Source organism: Lontra canadensis, unplaced genomic scaffold (genome assembly GCF_010015895.1).
Source record: "Lontra canadensis isolate GAN:19392208 unplaced genomic scaffold, GSC_riverotter_1.0 scaffold31, whole genome shotgun sequence".
Classification (NCBI taxonomy): domain Eukaryota; kingdom Metazoa; phylum Chordata; class Mammalia; order Carnivora; family Mustelidae; genus Lontra; species Lontra canadensis.
This window is the reverse complement of record NW_022631025.1, coordinates 4,531,370-4,553,572: the sequence shown is the minus strand read 5'-3', so window position 1 is coordinate 4,553,572 and position 22,203 is coordinate 4,531,370. Positions and strand designations below refer to the sequence as shown.

Here is a 22,203-nt window from a genome sequence, read left to right as displayed (position 1 = left end):
TAAACATAAGGATACATTATCAAAGTTGTTGCTGTTGGGAAAACGGAGCCCAGATACCCAAGGACCACCTGAGAAGTGTACAGATGGCCTCCTCAGATGCTCATTCAGAGCACGTCAGGTGGAGGTCATCTGCTTTCACCCCTACAGATTGACAGTAGTGTCCAGGATTGCACAGTCCATTCCCCCATGAGCTATGCATGCATGTGTGCTGAGTGAGCCCCCCACCCCAGCATCTGCACTGTCAGAGTCATCCCAGGACAGAAAGCAAAGTAGCCATTTGAGGTGATTGAAATCCGTTTAGACTTCTGCTGAGCCATGGCTGAAGTTAGAGGTGAAGTGAGAGGCGGTGGGGTAGGACTACAGCAGTCTGTCCCTTGCATGCTCAAGTTCCCCTACAACCCTACATTAAGTCCACTGTGACTAAGCCTTCAGGCTAGGAGGCAGCCATGATCTCTTCAAAAGATTTCATATGCAAGAGTTCAGAGAACAGATTACAGTTCCTGCTGCTACAGTTGATCCCAAGCCATAACTGGTCATTGAGATCTCTCTCATCCACCGGACATTCTAGGTTTCTCTCACTCAGCACTTCAGATGGCACAGTCTGCTTCTCTGGAGGTGGGGAGAGGACTGGAGACTCTGAGTTCCAGGCCTGAGAGAACTGAGCCTTTAATTGCCTTGTCCTGAACAGTGCTCGCAATTACCTTTTCATTGTTATTATCGAGGATGCAGGTCACAAAAATCAGAGACTCACGTGGTGAGGAAGGGGAGCTGACTGGAGCCCAGGAGCCATGTCAGGAGGTGGTTGCGTGGATACCACTCTGGCAAGGATGGGTGAAAGATCTCTAGCTGCGCAAAGGTCTCCTTATCTCTTCGCCAGTTGCATGTATGAGTGATATCCTAGAAGATCCTGAGCTGATGTAGACCCACAAGCTGTTGAGTCTGTGGTCAGCTATGCTGGCTTCCATGGAAAGAAGGGCCACCCTACTTCATCTGTAACTTTTCACTAGTTCAAGGTTTCCAGAGGTATGGTCAGTGTGCCCTTTCACTTCTCCACCACAAAGAAAAAAATACTGATGCAATCAGTGGTGCAAAGGCTAGATTCTAGTTATTTCTAAATTCATCTTACCCAGGCCCCTATTTCCCTGACCCTTCTGGAAAACCGCATTCCATCCAAAGTACTGGCTTGCACTTAACTAGGCAAGAGATTCCACACAGCAAAGGACAGTTAAGCAATTCCAAGAAAAATAAATCCCCCTGTGATTGTTAGCATTTAAATGCCTCTAAAGTTCTAGTATGAATTAGTTACAGCTCAGTTTTCATAAGGTGACAAGTCTGGGGATCGTCACTGTGATAGAAAAAGATAGAAAATTTTGAAAGACCAACTTGCCTAGTTCACTATTTTTACTCAAAGTTGACCCTAAAAATGAGGCTTTTCTTATGACTTCATTTCTACCAAGATGCTTAGAGTTATATCCATGCTTCTACCCACTGACATTGTTCCTCGGTTCTAGTCCGCTCCACTTCCTCACCATGTGCTCTCTGAACTTGTTTGCACATCTCCCACTTTCGTGATTTCTTTGCTCAGGCAGTTTCTCCCACATAAAATATAATCACCTTCTTCACCAACTTGAAGCCCACCCTCTCTCCAGAGCAGCTTAGAGAACTCCGGCGCACAAGAGGTTTTTACCTTATCTCTCCTCCTAAGACTGATTACATGTACCATGACTTTGTTTGTGACTATATATGTCTTTTATCGTTCGTTGCTATTTTACTTTCCATGTATTTTAATTGTTCACATGGGTCTTCTTTATACCCAGATGAAAGCAAAAACAGAGCAGTCTCCCTATTCTAAGTGTTCAATAAATGATAGATTAGTGGGTTGGAAGATGAGCCTTAATAATCCCAGTCCCAGATTCACAGACCTGTACCCCTGGGGATAAAAATGTATTATATGTTTATAAGCAATAAAATTTTTAAAAAAAGGAAAAAAAATAATAATCCCAGTCCCATTATCCCAGCTTCCAGACTGTGTGGGCTGCCAGATCTCAGCAGTCAAATGATCCCCTAGTTTGTGGTCCAAATACCAGCAACAAATGACCAAAGTCATACATCCTCCCACGGTTCCTCACATCTAATTTTCAAAGGGATTTTTAAGTTGCCTTATGACTGTCCCCTTTCTACTCATTCTCATCAGTTGAGCTGCTCATTGCTGACTTCTGTGACCCACCACATACTTCTTCAGAAGTCAATGAATAAAGCAAATACAGCAATGAGAGTGTGGTGATGGGAGGTGCTCCAGTGACTCTAGGATGTGACTGAACATCTTAATTTTTAACCAGAAATGAAAGGTCAATGAAGCCATTTTCTTTTTGAAACAAGGGTTCTTCTGCTTGGCCAGCCTTGTTGCATTTTCATGAGGACATGTAATGAAATTGGAGACTGGAAATAACTCTAACAACATTCTTGTGGGGTAGGAAGTGAAGCCTTCCCAAAAGACCTGGCGGGGACTCTCTGGCGTCTTCAAGAGTCTTTAAATTCTCTTTCTGCTGCTGTTAGCTTTGAGAACATGAGCATATAACCGAGATATCCTAGAACTTGGTCTCACATTTGTAGAATAAGGGTGAATAATGATAGATACCTTAGAGCATGATTGTGGGGATTGAATGAAACATGCTTGCAAAGTCCTCAGCACTCAATGTGGAAACGGGGAAAAAGATAGTGTCTCTAAGAAGAGTGCGTGGGATTGTGGCAAGGATAAAACATAGTTCTCCATTGCATCATCATATCATTGTTAAGTAACATGTAATTATTGTAAAATAATCTATAAGAATATATATTAGGGTATAGACTAGGCTTCCATAACAGAGAGGCCTCAAAATATGACTCCAACAAGACAGGAACATATTTCTCTCTTATGTAATATTTAGAGATAGAAGGTGACTCAGAGCAGGGAAGTATCTATATTCTATTCCTTCTGGGTTCTTTCCATCTTATTGCTCCCCCATTCTGTAGAATATTGTCTCTTTGGAACTGTCAAAGCTGGATGATACCACATCCATGTTTCCAAAAGGGAGAAGAATGGTGGAAGACCTATCCATTATCTGAAGGCCAAGACTCAGAAGACCCATGACCTGAACTGAGTTTTCATGGTTGGCCATGCCTAACTGCAGGGGAGGCTCCAAAATGTAGTCTTGAGGAGCCATGTGTCCAGCTAATGCCCTAATAGGGAAGACAGTGAGAATGGATTTAAGGGATAAACATCAGTCTGCCACAAGATAACTAAGGACAGGAAAGATTGGGCCAGGCAGACTAGGTAGACAGATGATTAATTTATCACCCCAAATCCTTATCGACATCTTTCATGTAAATGGTATTTGGCTCTATAGGGGATTCAGAGGTGACTCAGGTGAAGTCTTTGCACTCCAAATCCTTACAGGTTGAGCACACCAATGTTCATTGTTGGCAAGTCTTCAGGGATGGATAGAGCTTATGTACGTGGAAGGGGCTTTGAAGGAACCTGCATGGACACAGGTTTGCAGGGTGATGCTGAGGCAGGGATTTCTCCTGCTGTGAGGACTCTGAAGGTCCCAGAGCTCCTTGACTCACGTAGCCACTGCAGTGGTTCTTAGTAAGCATTTCCTAAAAAGTAAAGAAGCAGCTGTAGTCAGTGTGGGTTATCCAACGTGTAGATGAGCAGGGCTTCTGAATCCTTTCTTCCTTACTGTTCCCCACACTGTTTTCAGTAGAGACAAATACCTGTGGGGCCTGAGCTTTGGATCAAACAGATCCAGGCTCACAACCCTGACTTTGCCACTTAGTTAGCAGTGATAACCTCAGATAGATTATTGAGTATCTCTGAGCCTTACTTACTGAGCTCTAAAATGAGAGGCTCAGATTAAATGATGTCTAATCCCTTCTCAGCTAAAACAATCAATGATTCTCAGAAGGTATTGAGATGGGAGAGAGGGAAGGCAGTTGGCAGGACTGAGCCCTTCCTCCCCAGCAGTTTTGCCAGGTTTTTCCTGGATTAGGCTTTTGTGTTTATTCTATATAACTTACTCCACAGGGCAAAATTCAGGCTTTTGGAAAAAGCACAGCTTACTTTGGGTACTCTTCTACCTCCTATTATGAGGCTCCCTCCAGTCCTTCCCATTGTCAGTCTGGAGCCCTTATTCTAATCTATAGATACCCAGAGCTCTCCTCTACAAGACCTTCCCTGGTCTCCAAAATTGCTCGTCTCATCCACCTCTCTACTAAACTCACATTTTCCTCAGTGCCAGAACATTGATTAGCTGAGCCAAGGAAACACCTCATTGTAGTAATTCATACTGAGGTATGAATGACTGGATTTTGTACATTAACACTATCTACAATATTAGATTTTCCCGAAAGATCCTGTTAATTCTTGAAATTGAATGATTTCATGGCTTCTGAGCACTGCGAGTGCTTGACAGTGGAGAGAGAAGACATGTTTGGGTTCAGGGACTATCCTACTGGAAACAAAATTGATAATGATAGGTAGATAGATAGATGGCTGGAGGTATCAGAATGATGAAAAACACAGAATCTGGAACCAGACAGCCTAGATTATATCTTAGCTCTGTCTCTTACTGTGTAACTTTGGGAAAGTTTCCTAGACTCTCTGCACCTCACTGTCTTTATCAGGAAAATGAGGGTCATTGCAAATCCTGCCACTTAGTGTGTTGTGAGAAGGAAATGAACTAGTACACGCAGCACACACAGATTAGTACCTGGCATGGAATAAATGCTCGCTGCACATTGGCTGTGTTGGTTATAATCTACTCAGAGGGCCAACTTGTTGGTTTACCTCTAAGCTACCATGTAATGGGATTCTGGTGCTTTTCTTTCATCCAGGTGGCAAAGAACCTGACACCTCTTCAAACTGGCTGCTTCATGTTTTCATCCCTTCCTTCATTATTGTTCTGATCTTCGTAGCTACAATGATAGGCCTAAGAAAACAGCTCTTCCAAAATCTTCCTTTTAGAAAAGGTAAGTACCTGAGTTTTATTCAAGGTAACTGAATGGACTGGTGTCTGCAATGTGGGGCTCTGCTTCTCTCCAGTGGCCTACAGCTTCCCAGTTTCCCACGAATCTCCTCAAAGCTTCGTGCATCACTTTGGGCTCAGAGGGCCCATCCTGATGATTTTTCCCCAGAAGAAAATGGCTCTAGTCCTCAGTGAGCTGAAATCCCCATGCTGTTTTAAAAGGAATGTTTTGTTCCTGTGCTAAAATAGTTTGCTTTGTTCTTTGAGCTAAGAAGTGTCATTAGCCTCATGAGATCAGTGTTATTTTGGCAATGCGGATGGCTGTGTGTCAGAGTTCGTGGGTGGGAGGGTACCACGATCGCTTCAGAGGATTCCTTCAGTTCTCATCACTCGTTTCCCCCAACTGGGTGTAAGGCTGAGCTAAGCCTTCCCCCAAACCCCCAGGAATCTGAATGCCCTGGTTCGTAAGGAAAGGAGAAACATGTGTGAGGCCATTTGGGGACAGGAAAAGCGCCTGTTTTGATGGTGCCCTGAAGTCTTTCAGCAGCTTCAGGAGTCCCTCCTTAGCCTGTCCTATTGTCACCCATCCACTCCTGTTGTGCAACATTTGAACCATGGCCACAACATCTGCAGACTGTCTGGTACTTTCCTAAACTATTCCTTTGTCAGCACCCAATGAGCTCCTCCCAAAGTCTACACATGGCCTTGTCTATAGAAAAGAAATGACGTGTGGAGATAATTCCATAGGAATTTGGTGTGGCCACTCTTTGAGAATCGGGGGACCTTTAGGTTGTTGTCATGCTACATCTATAATCTAACTTCTGTGTTCTCTTCTGCCATAAGATATTCTCTGCTCCTGCTCTGATACTCTCTCTCGTGCTCTGTTTGTCCATTGCCCTATGTATGCATCAACTTGTGTGCTAACCACAAAACCCTCTACTATAAAATCTGACGTATTATTGTCAACAGAAAGGGGGATGAGGGTTGAGGAGGAAGGAAGAAGTGAAGAAGGAAGGGAGGAAGAGGACGAAGGGGAAAAGAAAAAGAAAGAGAGAAATTATAGAAATGGAGAGGAAGGGCATCTCACCATAGAGGAGGATTTACAGCATCTGATAGAACTTTAACTAAACAAGATCACTTCTGCAAGTCTGTGACCCCAGAGAAGCATGGTAGATGCCCCTCATTAGAATCTTGTCTTCTGCCATCTTCTTTCTCCTCTCCCATGCACACCCCTCAGAAACAGATTTATACCTAGTTCCAGGCCTGGGGCCTGACAACCCTTCAGTCACCTCAGGAATGAGCAAGAGTTTTCTGTCTTGACTCTCTTTGGAAGAACGAAATGGGTCATACTCAAGATAGAGAAGAAAAACTTCTTCCCCTCATCCTTCATCCCAGTCTCAAGAAGGGGCAAGGATATCTGTAGCTCCAAGCTGGGTATAAGACTCGGGTGCCAACTGTGGTGGGAGACCCTTGTTGCTAACGAGAGTTAAGCGAATAAATCTGCAAATTGTTCCTTTTTTGTTTTTAATGAGCCAGAGTAAAATCATGGCTGCCTATATAATACCCACTCTTCACCCCCACCCCACAACTCGCATGCACTGAGTTCTGCTTTCTCTCATGGGAGACACATGCGCACATGCGGAAATGCATCTGCCATGCACACAGAGTCATGTGTCATGGAAAAAGGTTGAGAATGGCTGGCACTGTTAGTCAAGCTTCAAGCCAGGGTCAGAAGGCTAGGTCTGCACCCAGTGCTGCCATGTATTTGCTCCGTGGTCTTGTACAAGTCACCTAACTTCTTTGAGATGGCTTTTCTACCTGTAAAATGGGTGGTGACATGAGAATGAGCTCTTCGTGGCTTATCGACCCAACCTCGCTGTCCCTATTGGAGTTCACCTGAACTAGAACAGGACCTTCCGAGCTGTCTCCCTCCATCCACTCCTGCCACTTCCGATATAGTCTATTTTCACTTTTAGCTGGAACAGGCTTTTAAGTGCCACTAGTCTACCATGTCTCCATGATTGGACCTCCTCCATGGCTTCCTTCAATTCTGAGTTTTCTCAGGCAACATTCTCTCGTCGTCGTCTTCTTCTTCTTTTTTTTTAATTCATTGTTATCTTTCATTTTTAGTAATTTTGTTCAACATCAATTTTTATATTAACAACATACAATGTATTATTGGTTTCAGAGGTACAGGTCTGAAATTCATTAGTTTTATATAACACCCAGTGCTCATAACATCATGTACCTTCCTTAATGTCCATCCCCCAATTAACCCACTCCCCTTCCCTCTGGCAACCCTCAGCATTTGTTCTTCTTAAAGTACTTCTTTCTCCTTGTTCACCGAAGTTTGTTATCCTTCAAATCTCAGTGAAGCTGCCACTTCATCAAGCCTCCCCTGATTCTGCCCCCTTGTCACACCCATTACAGCAAATCCCCTTGTGAGATGCTTCCGTAGTACCTACTTCTTCTTTCAATACACTCAGCACACCCTTATATATCTAGGGCCCCTTTTAATACCCTGGGCTCCAAATGCAATTGCCTCCCCTGGTTTTGAGCTGCTGCTATTCCTATTCCCACTCCTGCCGTGTGCGTCTCTGTTCCCTCTGGGGAAAGAGGTTCTCCATCCCCCAGTCTTGCTGGTCCAGATCCCAACGCAGACCAGAATGATCCAACATGACAACTTTGTGGCTCCCCTCACTTGTTCTGCCATTGCTCCCACAGCAAGACCCTCAAGAGCTGATAAGGCCGAAGGGGCTTCCTTCTTTAACTACCACTGCGCCCAGCCAGCCTCCTCGCCTCAAGGCCTTCACGTTAAGCCTGAGATGTCAGTCTTAACTTCCTTCTCTCTCTTTTTTTTTTTTTTTTAAGATTTTGTTTATTTATTTGACAGAGAGAGAGATCACAAGTAGGCAGAGAGGCAGGCAGAGAGAGCGGAGGAAGCAGGCTCCCTGCCCAGCAGAGAGCCCGATGCGGGGCTCAATCCCAGGACACAGAGATCATGACCTGAGCCAAAGGCAGAGGCTTAACCCAGGCATCCCTTAACTTCCTTCTCTTGAGCTCCTCTTAGGGCCGGTGCTGTCCTGAACTTCTGAATCTATCTGAGAGAGTCAAGTAAAGGGGTGGCAATCTCAGCCCTGTTTGTCGAGAAGGCCCCTTGGCTCCATTTACGCACCTATGTCTCAGTGCCCAGCTCTGCACACCATGATGTGTGGGGAGGGCAGCCGGGGTCAGTCCATAAAAGGTTCTGCTTACCATCTCTACATAAGTGGAGCCCTCAGAGGTTCAGGACTCCAGGTGACTCACTAGGTTCTGGAGAAGAATCTGGCAACTTCTGTTGTAAAAATAATATCAAGTTCTTATTCATAAGCATAAGGGCTGTGTTTCTCTTATTCACTAATACATGTCCACTGTCTAAGACATTACCTGACATATGTAGATATTCAATAATATTTGACACATTGAGCCTACTATATGCAGGTAGCCATGCTAACCTGCTCTGTATGGTACAATAGCCATATATGGTCATTTAAGTTTAAATTAAATAAATTTTAAATAAAAATTTAATTCCTTGGTCACATCTTAAGTGCCTACACCTTGTTAATGTTTAATAGTGACAATGGGGCTAGAGGCCACTGCACTGGACAGAGAAAATATACAAAATTTTCATCTTTGCAGAAAGTTCTGTTGAACAGCACTGAGCTAGACCCTTTACAAATTCCTGTTCAGTTAATTTTACAAAAACTGAGGCAAGAAGTAGAGTGTATATTGCAGATGAAGAAACGGAAGTTCAGAAAATATTCCCAACGTCATATAGCTGGGGTGTGAACACAGGTCTGTCAGACACTAAAATCTGTGGCCTTTTTGTTACCAAAGTGCTTAAGAAAAATTGGCTCAATCTGAATAGTATTATTTTGAGCAATGGAAGGAGAGAGTTTCAACCCAAAAGAATCAAGGGGCTTGATTGTTGGTTGAGCCAATGGGAAAGCCAAGAACAGAATCCACAAAGTTTTGCCTAGACATCTAGAGACCAGATACCTAGGACAGGCCTGTGGATCTTACGCACAGTATTTCTCAACCTCTCTAGGGTAAGGAACCATTTATTCTTATATTTCTAATATGCTAGGGTCAATGCTTTTGTAATATATATACTAAAAATGGGATTACCAAAAAGTAAAATAAAAAGACATACTAGCCCTGCTTTTACTGGATTCAATAAATATATGACATTTCAATGAGTATCAGGGAAAAAAACACAGTAAAAGAATTACTATAAAAGTTTCTAAAGGTTTACACTAGATCTCTGTAACTGTCTCATTGTGGGTTGGTAAGCAGTAGGTCACCTACCACCACTAACCCATGAGCTCTACACTTTGAATGGCACTGCCCTAAAAGACTGAGCCAGAACTTTACAGGGATTTAAACCAAAGACCAAATATGTTGGCCAAAGGTTGCATAAGAACCACAGAATGGCAGCACTAACCCCAAGCCTTAGAGAGCACTGCCCTGAAACTCCACCATGTAAGGGCAATTTCTGTGGGTTAACTCCTAGACTCTTTTCAAATGTGAATCCTCTTAGAGGAGATGGCAATGCTGGATGGAGGACCTCAAAGTCCAGGTCCAGTATTGTCATGAAGGAGTTCCTAAAAAGTGGAGGTCCTCAAAGTCCAGGTCCAGTATTGTCATGAAGGAGTTCCTAAAAAGCTGGTGTGCAGAGCAAAAGCTGAATTAGGGATTCCCTGAGTTCAGGAATCCAGGCAACTGCAGGACATGGGCATCAAGCTCAAAGAAAATCAGAGTGAGGGGGGATGTGTGATGTCAGTGGTTGAAGAGAAGAAACCAGGGGAACAATGGTGAGTGGCATCCCATTATGTGAACTTGTGCTTCTGCCCCCCGAGTTGCTTTGGAATATTATCTGTCATGTACACCGTAGTGTGAATTAATTGGTCCGACCTCTTGAAGTGAAGAGCAAAGCAGAAAATGGAGAGGAACTCCTGCAGCTGGAAGTTTCCTGGGCTGATTATCCAAATCATCAGTCCCTCAGCCTTGGAGTGCCTGGGACCAGTGACTGAGGAAGGAACGGAAAGTAGAGGATTGCCTTGTTTGCAGTTTTCACCTAAGGGCACAATTCTCCCTTGTCTGTCCTTCAGCCCGAGGTCTCGAGCCACAGTTCACACTTGGACTTCTGCATGTGATTTATTTGGATTAAACTTTGTTCTGCTGTGTTTTCATCTAGAAGCAGAATACTTTTCTCGTTACTCTTATTCCATCACTGGAATTTCTCTTTTTCAGACACAACAAAAAAATCTGTTGCCGCCATAAGGAGGGAAGTGGACAGAGCTGTGAGTAGTCATGGTTTTTCTTACCTTTTTGTCTCCCAACTTGAATTAAGCAATAGCCCCTGTGCTGTGTATGCACAAAGAGCAACGGGATGCTTTCAGCCTGTACAGAACCTTCCTGTTGGATGGCACTTCCACTAGCTGTTGTTACGAACATGTCATTCCACACCCTTCTTGGGAAGAAAAGGGTGTTTGGGTACAGCCATAGAAAGTCGTAGAGCCTTCAGTCTGTCTCTATTCCTAAGGGCGGCTGCACAGGACATCTGGGCTTAGATACTTAATAACACGGTTAACACTTAACAGCAAGGGAAGATATTCAACAGCAAAGCAATCAACAGCTCATGGTTTTACAACGATTACTAAGTACACTGCTGGCTGCTTGGGGTCAAGAATTTGTTGGGGGAGGAGTAGAAGGCTCTCCGTGAGGCTGACCGGCTTGGAGCTGGAATTTGTAGATGTGACGTGGAGGTCAGGAGAATTGGGGTTGCTAAAATCACTCAGGCTGGGGAAATGCTGTTTTGGGGACCCACAGGCCTGGGTCATATTGCACAGTGGGTATTTCTAACTTTCTTGGGAAAGCCACCCTCCTTTTGTAATCTAGCAATCACATGATGGGACACATGAATTCATGAGTTCACCAGAATTATAGGCAATTCACAGAAATTTCTAAATAACCTTGTTGTCAGCTACTCAAAATATTCAGAGCTGGTCATTTGAGAATTCGGCTGAATGTATCTATAAAATTCCAGAGACACCAACCGTAAAACAACTCTAGAAAACTTTTAATACCGGGATCTGTGTCTGGCTAATACAGGACACATGGCAACTCATGAGCACAGAGTATGACTGGAAGGGATGAAGTTTGGCCCTCTCCCCACCCCCCACACCTGCTGCCACCTCCCTGAAAGCCACTCGTGAAATACACCCGTTACCATAATACCTGTCCCAAGGAGCAAATGCTGCTCAGACCTGGACTCTACTTGAGGTCCAGTTGTGCTGCGTTTCTCTGAATCAGCAGCGAGATTTTCTTGACTCAAAAAAGCTTCAGATTAATGCTGGCCATCCTAATTGAAACACCTGTTTCTTGAGAAAGAACGCTCCTGTGTTCCTATAGATCGGTCCTCTTGATCTGCAGGAGCGTTCCCTGGGAGCGGCCTCAGCATCTGTCTTGAGTTTCATGAGCTCCAGGCTTTGTGTAAGTGTTTCCTTCAGTTGCTGAGTGTGAGGAGGATAGAGTGAAAAGTCCCAAGAGCAGAGGTGGTAAAGTCAGATGCCCACAGGGCCAGGCAGGTGCTGAAGTGAGGAAAAAGGACATTCTTTAACCAGATCGGGAATGGTGACAAAATGGAGGGCTAGTGCTGTCAATTTAGCACTAGCCTAAGGCTGTCCGAGAAGATGGAAATCCAAAACTTTATATAAAATGTCCTGAAAGTATTTCAAATCCCAAACAAAGCAAATAAAACATCTCCGTAGGCTAATTGAGCCTATTAATGACCAGTTGCAGCCTCTGTCCTAGAGAGAAAGTATTGTATCTGGGTAACGAAGGCAGAACCGTCTGTCTGAGGAATGAGGGATGCTCAAAGGCTTACAACCATTTCAAATGTCCCATCCTATGGCCCCCACATGGTGTGAATATTGTACTGTTTATAGAGTGATTTCTTTGGATTAACAGGGTACCACAACCATTTTAACAATACATCTCCTTATAAACAGAAAAATCTCATACCCTTTTTTAGTGGTATCTGAAATTCAAAATGAAGTAAATATCTTGGCCAAGAGTCAAATTAAAGAAATTAGACTAATTCCCTTCTCCCCCAACTGATTACATATAGTCACCCTTTGTACTAGGGGAAGGGAGAGTCAAGGGAAGGGAGAGTCAAGGAGGGGAAGGGAGAGTCAAGGAGGTGAGAGAATGATGCTCGTCCTCTCTCTTCTTCACCCCTCCCTGGCACTTGCCTGAGAATGCGGGGTATGCTGTAAGGAGGTCACGACCACTTAGGTATGCACCACAGAGGACTCACATGGGAATATTCCTGTACTATTATTTATAAGAGTAACAAATTAGAAATAATCAGATGTGAATTAACAGGAGAACAGATGAATAGAGTGTATAGATAACAACTAAAATGGAAGTACCAGCACTGGATGTATTTTGGGGATGGAAAACTCTGAAGTATGATTTTGAGAGGAAAAATAGATTTCAGAAAGATATAGACAGTATACTGGCAATTACAGAGTTTAAAAGCTGACAAAGAACTTTACATAGTGTTTATGGACATAGTCATGTGAAGTGAAAGTAAAAAAACAGCAAGGAAATTATAAACACCAATTTTAACCTCTTCAGCTGGGTGGTAGGCATACAGATGCAAACAGCATTCTGGGAGTGGGTATGCAAATCTTGGTATTAATCTGGGGGGGCATGCAAATGTTGATATTATTCTGGGGGTGGGCATGTAAATGTTGATATTTTCTGGGGGTAGGCATGCAAATCTTGATATCATTCGGGGGGTGTGTACACAAATCTTGATATCATTCTGGGAGTGGGCATGCAAATGTTGATATTCTGGGGTGGGCCTGCAGATGTTGATATCGTTCTGGGGGTGGGCATGCAGATGTTGATATTCTGAGGGTGGGCACACAAATGTTGATATCATTCCGGGTGTGGGTATGCAGATGTTGATGATATTATTCTTATACTTTGTTCTGTGCCTGAAATATTTGTTTTTTGTAAAAAAGAGATCATGATTAAAAATCAAGAGAATTAGATTCAAGTTTTTCTGTGAGCTAGCCATACAATTTTAGGTAAGATCAACCCCCTTTCTGGGCTTTAGTTTTGTAAAACTGAAAACCTAGAAGGTTGGACCAAAATCAGAGGAGGGCAAACAGACCCCTGTCAGGTTCAGGAGGTGCCTAGGGCAGAGATGAGGATGGTTTGGGAGACCATTTCTAGGTGCAGAGTGTGGTGATTGATGAATGATGTCTGCTTTGGGTGAGGGGTGGGGGGAAGTCATAGATCTTGGCCATATAATTTGCTAAACTTGGAATAGATGCTCTTATGCAAAAAACGGTTTTGTGTTTGTCAGATAAAACACAAAGATACATGACATTTATCTGTCATGTACCTACATATTTTAACACTTGGGTAATGCTGACACATTATGTTGTGTTTGATGTGTTCCATTTGCATTCAAAGTTATTTGTGGGTTGGTTCAAATGTAGAAATTGACAGTGATCAATGGTGGTGGAATATTAAAGGAAAAAATGGCTCATTTTTACTTAGCATAAAGTTTTATGATTTTGTCAAGACAAATACCAATGTGTTAGATTTCAGCAGATTTTTTTTAAGTTCCTCCCTATAAAGTTGCTTACCAGTTGTTAACTCTTTATGGAGAACTAATTTAGCATTTTGGAGACTATCCCCCCAAGAAAAAGAGGAAACAGGACATGGAAATACTGATTTGGGGAATGGAAAGAAGATGGGTCTGGGGCCCCTGTATGGGTTGCCAAGAAAACTTGATACCTGTTGCTGAGGAGGGCTCAGGCTTCTCCCAGGGAACAGAACCACAGAACCACTTGGAGACTGGCAAGTGTGAATGAAATCTGTAGGGCAGGCTTGCGGTCTGCAAGTTCACTAAGACTTGAAATATGGAATCCAAAATGTGTTGAGAAGACCCTCACGCTGGGAACTCAGGTGGGATATCTATACTACAGTCTGAGGCAGAATTCCTTCTCTGGGGAACCTTGGTTGCTCTTAAACTAATTCACTGAGACCGACCCACATTCTAGAAGGTAATCTGCTTTATGTAAGGTCACCTGATGGCAATAGTTGAGCTAAACTGACACAAAAAGTTAATCATCACAGCCACCAAGATGTGAAGGGGGCAGTCTTGGCTGGAGTAAGTGGATTTGTCAGACTTCCCTGAGCCTTAAAAAAATAGAAGTAAGTGACTCTCTGTTACCTGGTCACAGATTTGTCCGAGGGGCCAGGGCTCTGTCTAAAACCCCTTGAGCCATGAACCTGCCACCCCAGACTCACTATTTAAGGATTTCTGCTTAGCTCACTGCCTCTCTCAGCAACAAAAGGATGTGTGTGGCCTCGGCACCCTGCACCTGATGTGTTTTGGAATCATGAATAGCTGAGTAAATATGGAGGGGGCAGAACAACACTATCACCAAAATTCTCTGACAGAACTTAACTGAAGGGTTTGGAAATGATTTGTCTGCCTGACTCTTCCTTTGTCTGTGTTTCTTGTAGTTTCTTCTGCAGTAAATGTAAAAGGTAACTGATTTTGACCAAATTTATCTCACTACTGAAAGATAAATCTTGCTTAATTTTAATTGTTGGGCAGGTCAAAACTTTGAGAACATTTTTCAAATTACATCATTTTTTCAGAACAAAAATGAAAAATAAAAAGGCATAAAGGAAACAAAAATAATTTATAATCCATTGCACACAGATTACCATGGTTAATACTTAATATTACTTTAATTTCTAACATATTTCTGTATTTAAATTTCATAAAATTAAATTATAATGCATATATAACTTGGTATAGTTTTTTTAACTTAATTTTATGTCATTAGTATTACCTATGTGCTAAAAGTATAATTAATAGTTTTCATATTTTATTGTATACATGGACTGGGATTTATCTTAACTAATTCCCTCTTGCTGGACATATCATGTCTACCTCATAGTCTTTTATGTTTTTGTCATTTAAGTATTATCACAATAGCCTTATACATAAATCTCTGCGTGCATCTCTGATTATTACCATGGGTAAACTCTAAGATGCAAAATTACTAGGGTAAACCTGTAGGTATTTCTAAGACTCTCAAACGGTATTGCTGAATTGCCCTCTAAAAAGTTGTACCAATTTGTACTAGCAATATATGAAAGAGCTAGTTTAATCATTATACCTGTCCCGATGCTGGATGTTACTGTTTTTAAATTTTGCTAATTTAGAAATTAAGAACCGTTCATCTTTCTTTCTTGCTTACTCTCTCTCTCTTTCTCTCTCTCTCTCTTTCTTTCTTTAGAGCGAGTGTGAGCAGAGGGTTGGGGGGAAGGCTGGGTGGAGAGAGAGAGAGAGAATCTAGAGCAGGCTCCACGACCAGCACAGAGCCCAATCTCACAACCCTGTGATCAGGACCTGAGCCAAAATAAAGAGATGGACGCTCAACCGACTGAGCCACCCGGGCAACCCCATCATTATTTTGCATTTAAAGTTATTAGTGAGATAAAACATCTTCATAAATGTATAGGTTTTATCTTCTTTTGGGAACTGTCTATGCATCTTTTGTCCATCTTTTTACTTATGTCTTCACTTAGAGTTAATAGTAACCCATTTCCTGTGATATATTTTATAAATTTCCCCCTGATTTGTCACTTACTGTTAAGTTGGTTTTTTTCTTATCCTGAGAAAACAGGCATTGGGTATAGTAAAATTAGGTTCAGAGGACCACATTATAAACATTGATGTCCTATATGTGATATATTTATTAAAAGAAAGTAAGTATAGGGGCACCTGGGTGGCTCAGTCGGTTAAGCATCTATCTTTGGCTCAATCGTGACCTCAGTGTCCTGGGATCAAGTCCTGCACTGGGCTCTCTGCGGAGGGAGCCTGCTTCTCCCTCTTCCCCTTCCCCTGCTTGTGTTCTCTCTGCTCACTCGCTCTCTCTCTCTCAAATAAATAAAATCTTGGAAAAGTATATTAATTATAACATTTATGCTATGTAACAGCTTACAGCAAGTAGGATCTGCTGTCCCCAGAGGACTGAGTCACACATTTCTAGAAAGCAGGTGCAGTGTCTTCTTCTTCCTTTCAAAGCCTATCACATCCTGGGATGTGTTGTACTTTCAGTAGCTGCCTTTGAAATGATGGTTGGCCAAAGTGAACATTTTGCTCTCCACTGATACGTGTCAGCTCAGAAGGAGTGGTGAGCTACAGCCAGGGGGCCAAAACACTTCCTGTTTTTGTAAGCAAAATTTTATTGAAGCACAGCCATGTTTAATGTTGTCCTCTAGCTTTCCCCCCACCCCTTCCTCTGCATCCAACAGCAGAGTCGAGTGACTGTGCCAGAAACCATACAGCCCGTAGTTGAAATATTTCACAATCCAGCCCTACAGAAAGCATGTGCTGACCCCTGACCCACAAGTTCTCCACGGCTCTGTGCCTTCTCTCACACTGAATGTACTCGGTCTTGCTCTCAATGCTCTAACGCTACCCCCAGCTCCAATCTCAGCTCCGTAAAGTCTGAGGACAGAGACCCACAGGGATCCAGCCAGCTCAGGGCCCTCAGGGCTCTCACCCTCCCACACACATCTCTGCCGTCCCAGCTCTGCCTCACCCCCAAGCCACCTATGTGGGGACAGTGTCAGGTGTGGGGACAGTGTCAGGTGTGCGGGCGGCATCCTGACCCCCCTGTTTTTAGTCACATTCAGCTACTGCATGTAGTCTTGGGACACACATGTCTGACGAGACATCTGCTCAGATAAATAGTCTCCCTTCCCACTTAAGAAGGGAAGAGCTTGGTGGTTTTGCTTTGTTGATCAGAGACTGACATGAGACCTGATTCATGTGGGAGTGCCCAGCAGTACTAGCTCAGGCGACAGCTGTGTAGAGCCGGGTTTTCCATTTCATGGTTCTGCCTTGAACTCTCTAGGCAGCTCTGGGAGAGGTGTTGCCTATTCTTATTCTTGTGCAGATCCAGACTTCTCAGTCTCCCCAGATGAGACTTCAAGGCCTTCACTTTAATGTAATAAAATCAAAAGACTCAGATCTAACTCAGTGTGGCCAAAGAGACAGCTCATTGTCATTTTTCTCCATGGTGGATATGATGATGTTTAATGCAATTTCACAGAGTTCCTGGATCTCTCACTTTTCTGTATGTGATAGGATTGGACTTCTCTACAATTAGTCTGTGGTTAGGTGTGGTCATGTGATTTGCTTTGGTCAACCAAACCTAAGCATAAGTGACATGTGTTACTTCTGGGTAGAAGATATAAGGGCTAGCTTATGCTTTGCTATATTTTCTTTTTCCATCTGGAGTGGTAACCAGCAACATTTGAGGTAGTGATTGCTTCCTCAGCCTGGGTCTCTGAGTAACTACAAATAACAGAGTCCCTTGCCGATCCTCAGTGAACATGGAATAAATTTTTGTTTATTATACAGAGTTTTAGTGATTGTTTGTTACTGCAGCACAAACAAGTCTCATCCTGACTAATACAACAGGAGAAAACTGGAACCTCTACTCAATATGGCATATACTCCCATTTACAATTCTGTTTCTGAGGAATGAAAACATTGGGGAAATGTTTTCTAAATAACAAAAAGAAAAGAGGGGTAAGATACAAATATATACTTATCATATCATTAATGCTTTATTTAAAAAATGTTTTTAATATACCACCATACCCCTTTCTCCCAAAGAAGTGAAGTAAAAATACTTGAATGCCCATAATAATTGTCTTTACATGACGGAAGCTTCTATTGTTTTCTTCTTTTATATTTCCTGAATTTTCTTTGTACTTGAATACATTATTAAATGTCCCAGTGTATCATTTTTAAGTACTCAGCAGTGCATGTTAGACGAAGAAGGATCTCTGTCCTATCTGTCATTCTATGTATCACCTCTTTCATATCCCAGCATATCAAATGCATTGTATAGAACTCTCCACTGGGTCCTCATCAGCTTTAGGGAGTCCTCTTTCAAGGACACATACCAGTGTCTTAGTTGCCTTTCAGAGGTTCCTGACCTAGTGAACCTAGAAGGAGTAGATACATACTCCAAGGATGTAAGAGATCAGGTCTGGTCCCATGGCTTCTTGTTCTCACACCGGCAACCAAGCTGTCAAGCAGTATAACTTCAGGAGTCGATTCTGATACCATAGATACATATCATGCTCCTTTAAAAAAGTTATCCTCGTCGTCACGACATGGTTCGTTAGCAGTTACAAACCATGTAACCTGACTTCCTCATTTTACAGATGGCAGGATTTGAGCTAAGAGGTGTTAAGTGACTTTCTTGAATGAAATAACAATAGAAAAATGAAAGGTCTTGTGATTCCCAGTATAGTGCTAGTCATTCTCTCATTCCATCTGAAACACGTCATGTCTGCTATTTGCATGACTCTCAAGTAGGCTGTGTGGGAAGTGTAAAGATGAATGAAGCCCAGCAGTAGTACTCCAAGATTCTTACGATCAGGAATTGGAGATAAGGTGTTCAAAATTCTGTTCTCGTTGGCGTAATTTGGGCTAAGACTAAAGAAGCCAGATTTCTATAGACCCTCTAGCAATTGATCAGATATCTGGGTTTTTGTTGTTTTCTTCTGTTGCATGAGACTCTTGTCTTCCCCATAGGAACTTCCACCTGAGGACTGCCCACAACCTCCTCACCCATTATGGCACAGGTGCCTCGTTCCCCTTTTCTCTTCAGTGGGCGCCAACCTTTTCTTTCTTTTCCCATGATAACCCTTCCTAAAGGAAATATTAGATGGAATACTTGTATGCAATGAGTGGGGGAAAGCTCAGTCCTCTCGTGTGTCTCCTTTACTCTTACTACTGCATACACACCTCGGACATGAATGCATGGGGTTTCTTCTCTACCAGGAAATTCTCTGTGACACCCACTTGGTGTCCTGTGGCTTAACTCAGCTCTGACACTATCTACCTGGAAATAGCCTGAGATCCTACTCATGAAGGGCTCAGTCCCACAAGACTGCCCTCCCTGACTTCCACTCCCCACTTCAGATGCCAAGGGTGAGTCCAGGTGGTCATCTGTACGTCTGATCAATCAGCTAAAAATCTGAGGTTCCCACTGTCCCTTCCTTGGGTTCGATGAATTTGCTAGAGTAGGTCACAGAGCTCAGGAAAATGGTTTACTTACTGTTGACCAGTCTATTATAAAAGGTTATGAAGTGATATGACGAACATCCAGATGGAAGAAATGCACAGGGCAGGGTATGTGGGGTGCCCATGCTCTATGCACACCTCACTCTCCCAGCACCAACATGTGCTCACCCATGCAGAAGCTCTCGGAAGCCCTACTTTAGGGATTGTCATAGGGGCTTTATCACATGGGCATAACCAATCATTAACTCCATCTTTAGCTCTTTTCCTCTCCCTGGAGAATGGGGAGGAGAGTGGGAAATGGCGCTGAAAATCCCAAGCTACTAATCATAGCTTGGTCTTTCTGGTGACCAGCCCCCATCCAGGAGTTCAGCAAGAGTCACCTCTTTACAACAAAAGACAGTGCTATCATCCAGGAAATTTCAAGGGATTTGGGAACTCCATCAGGAAGTGAAGGCTGAACATTAGAACAAAAGATGTTCCTAGTGCTCTTATCTCATAGGAAATTACAAGGATTTTAGGAACTCTATGCAGGAACCTGGGGCAGAGACCAGTACATACATTTTCTATGACCTCACAAAAGTAGATTAAAACCATGGTGAGACTAGAGTGAGGGATATAAACACCCTACTGTCGGTTCCTGCAAAGGCCTCTAAGGTGCACATGTGCACAGAAAATCACGTAGCTCTCAAACTATCACTTTATCCCAAAGCCCACCTTATTTACATATCCTCAGAATCCCCAGAGGCACCCACCCCATGTCCAGCTTCCTGCCACACAGCGGCCAGGTGTTCTCTGGAGGAGGAGACACTAACAGCTTCATCCACCTGGGCTCATGAGTTTTTAATTGTGCCAGAAGTCAGTGTAGTTTTTTATAGTTTTCTGTGGCTTTACAAGAAGTACAAATACAACATGAGAGTTCAGAGATGGGAAAAAAATATCACTTTAGGCTGGGGATAATCAGGGAAGAGAGAAGTTTTCATGGAGGAGGTGACATTTGAACCAGGCAAGAATGGAAATAGCAGACTATTCTAGATGGAAGAGACCAGGGGGAGGAGACATGGGCATCCATGGGAAAAAGCATGGGCTCCTAGCCTGGTAAGAGCCAGTGGGGAGATAAGAGGAAAGACCGTCCGGGCCATAATATGAGCCAGGAGTTCCAGGCATAGAGGTTAGATTGTACTCCTCAGGCTTAGTGCCTCAGTCAGGTCTCAGCCGGAAGCAGAGGCCACACTCAGGAGGAGTGACTGAGGCACGCTTCTAAGTTTTTACTAGTTACAAAGACAGGAGGAAGGTTGGGGGAGACCGGTTAGGAAGGTTGAACACCCTGGAACTGGCAAGAACAAGGAAGAGTTGACTACCCCAGGCCTGAAGGGGAAAAGGGAAGAAGGAGTTGCCACAAGGCTGGTGAGAAACAGTGGGAGAGGGCCACCCACAAGGATAAAGCCAGTCCGCAACCTGTCTGGAGGTTGCGGAAGCATGCACGCCCCAGCCTCACTGTGCTGCCCGTTGCAGTCTTCTTTATCTCCAGCCTGCGGGGGAAGCATGGAGTGGAAGCTAGGGAGAGGAGAGCCCAGTGAGCAGTCCAGCGTCCTCCTCCTGGGACCTGAGCCCGGTGGAGCAGAGAGGAGAATGAGTCTGAAAGAAACGGTGGAAATGTCTGGTGTGGTGGAGAACTAGCAAAGGTTTTGAACAGGTGAGCCCATGGACCGAGCTGACTACAAGCCGGAGAAAGCGTGGAACAAGGCTCTTGCGTTAGGTCTGGAGAGAGAGGTTGGAGACGCGGACCCAGGGCAGTGGTAGAGGCAGTGGTGGAGGCAGTGGTGCAGACAAAAGGTCAGGAACTATGCTGCTTTCAGATACATGAGCTTTTCTGCTTTGGCAGTCTCTCACTCCAATCTGATTTTTGAGAGCTTATATATTTTCTAAACAGAAAACTGATTTTCCTATTTGTGGACTTCTCTCCCCAGATTTGAACCTGTGGTTTCAGGAGCTGGGGTGACCTGATGGGACATCCTTAAGAAGCTTCTGGACTCTGAACAAGAGAGAGGCAGCACCAGGCCACGTGTGCTGAGGAAGCCAGGCACCCCACCCCTCCCAGATCCAGGCGCTCATCTCCACAGCTGTGACTCTAAGCAAAGCACGATAGCACTTTAGGAAATGACCACCCTGGATCGTAGACCCCAATGAGTGTTCTGAGGCTCCTTCTTGCTGCCAGGCCGAAAACAAAGGGAATTTCCCCCCCTGCTTTTCCAAAGTGATTTCCAGAAGCAGAGATGAGTGGAAATTTTCAGTTGCAGAAATGGACCCATTGCCAATAGAGTTATTTTTATCTGCTTTTATCTGTTTCTTCTTGATTCCAGAAAAGCCTATTGAGTCCATGAACTCACAGAACTTTAAACAAAGTCAAGCCATAATTGGCGTATAGTATGGTTTAGTGGAATCTGGAAAGAATCTGAGTTATTTTAATTAACAGAAAGCATTTAAGTACACAGTGGACAACTCCACTTGTGGAGAAAGGCCATTGAGTATTTCTGTGAGATCTAAATCACAAAGCATTTGTTTTAACCTGTAATGGCACCATACTAAATGATTTTTTTTTAAACTCCATCTTCCCTTTTAAAAATGCTGTCTTTTTTTTTTTAACCTCAGAAGCCAATGGCATACATTAAAAAAAACCAAAACGCTAATATGACGTACATGCAAAGATGGGTGCCCATAATGGTCAAAGCCCCAAACGAAGGCTCCTTTCTTGGCCGTCTCTCTGACTCTAAACTCCATCTTTCAGTGTCTCTTTCCCTGTCTGTGACACAGTGACACTCACGAGTCAAGACCTTTGATGGCTGGCACTGTAGAAATGCTGTGGGATCCCCTTGTGTGTGTCATCGAGGGGAACGGTAACTGCATGCCGCGACAACTGGTAAATCCTGTTAAATTTGGTCTGTGTGCTGCAGTCAGGAAGTTCGGAGCACTAGTTGACCTATGACGTACCCAGATGTGTGCATT

General features: G+C 43.5%; 1 protein-coding gene across 2 annotated transcripts in view; it reads left to right on the top strand.

Annotated features, from left to right (window-relative positions):
* The window catches only part of PDCD1LG2 (programmed cell death 1 ligand 2), a 54,602-nt gene extending 33,074 nt beyond the window's left edge, over window positions 1-21,528 (top strand). The window contains exons 5-7 of one of the 2 annotated variants that reach the window (XM_032866495.1): window positions 4,876-5,010; window positions 10,299-10,348; window positions 21,168-21,528. In XM_032866495.1, the coding sequence (XP_032722386.1) occupies window positions 4,876-5,010; window positions 10,299-10,348; window positions 21,168-21,173 (191 nt within the window). In that variant the 3' untranslated portion in view covers window positions 21,174-21,528. Of the gene's footprint in view, window positions 1-4,875; window positions 5,011-10,298; window positions 10,349-11,459; window positions 12,024-21,167 lie in introns of those variants that run through there. The other variant, XM_032866494.1, reaches the window with a different exon arrangement.
* The last annotated feature ends 675 nt before the right edge of the window (window positions 21,529-22,203 follow it).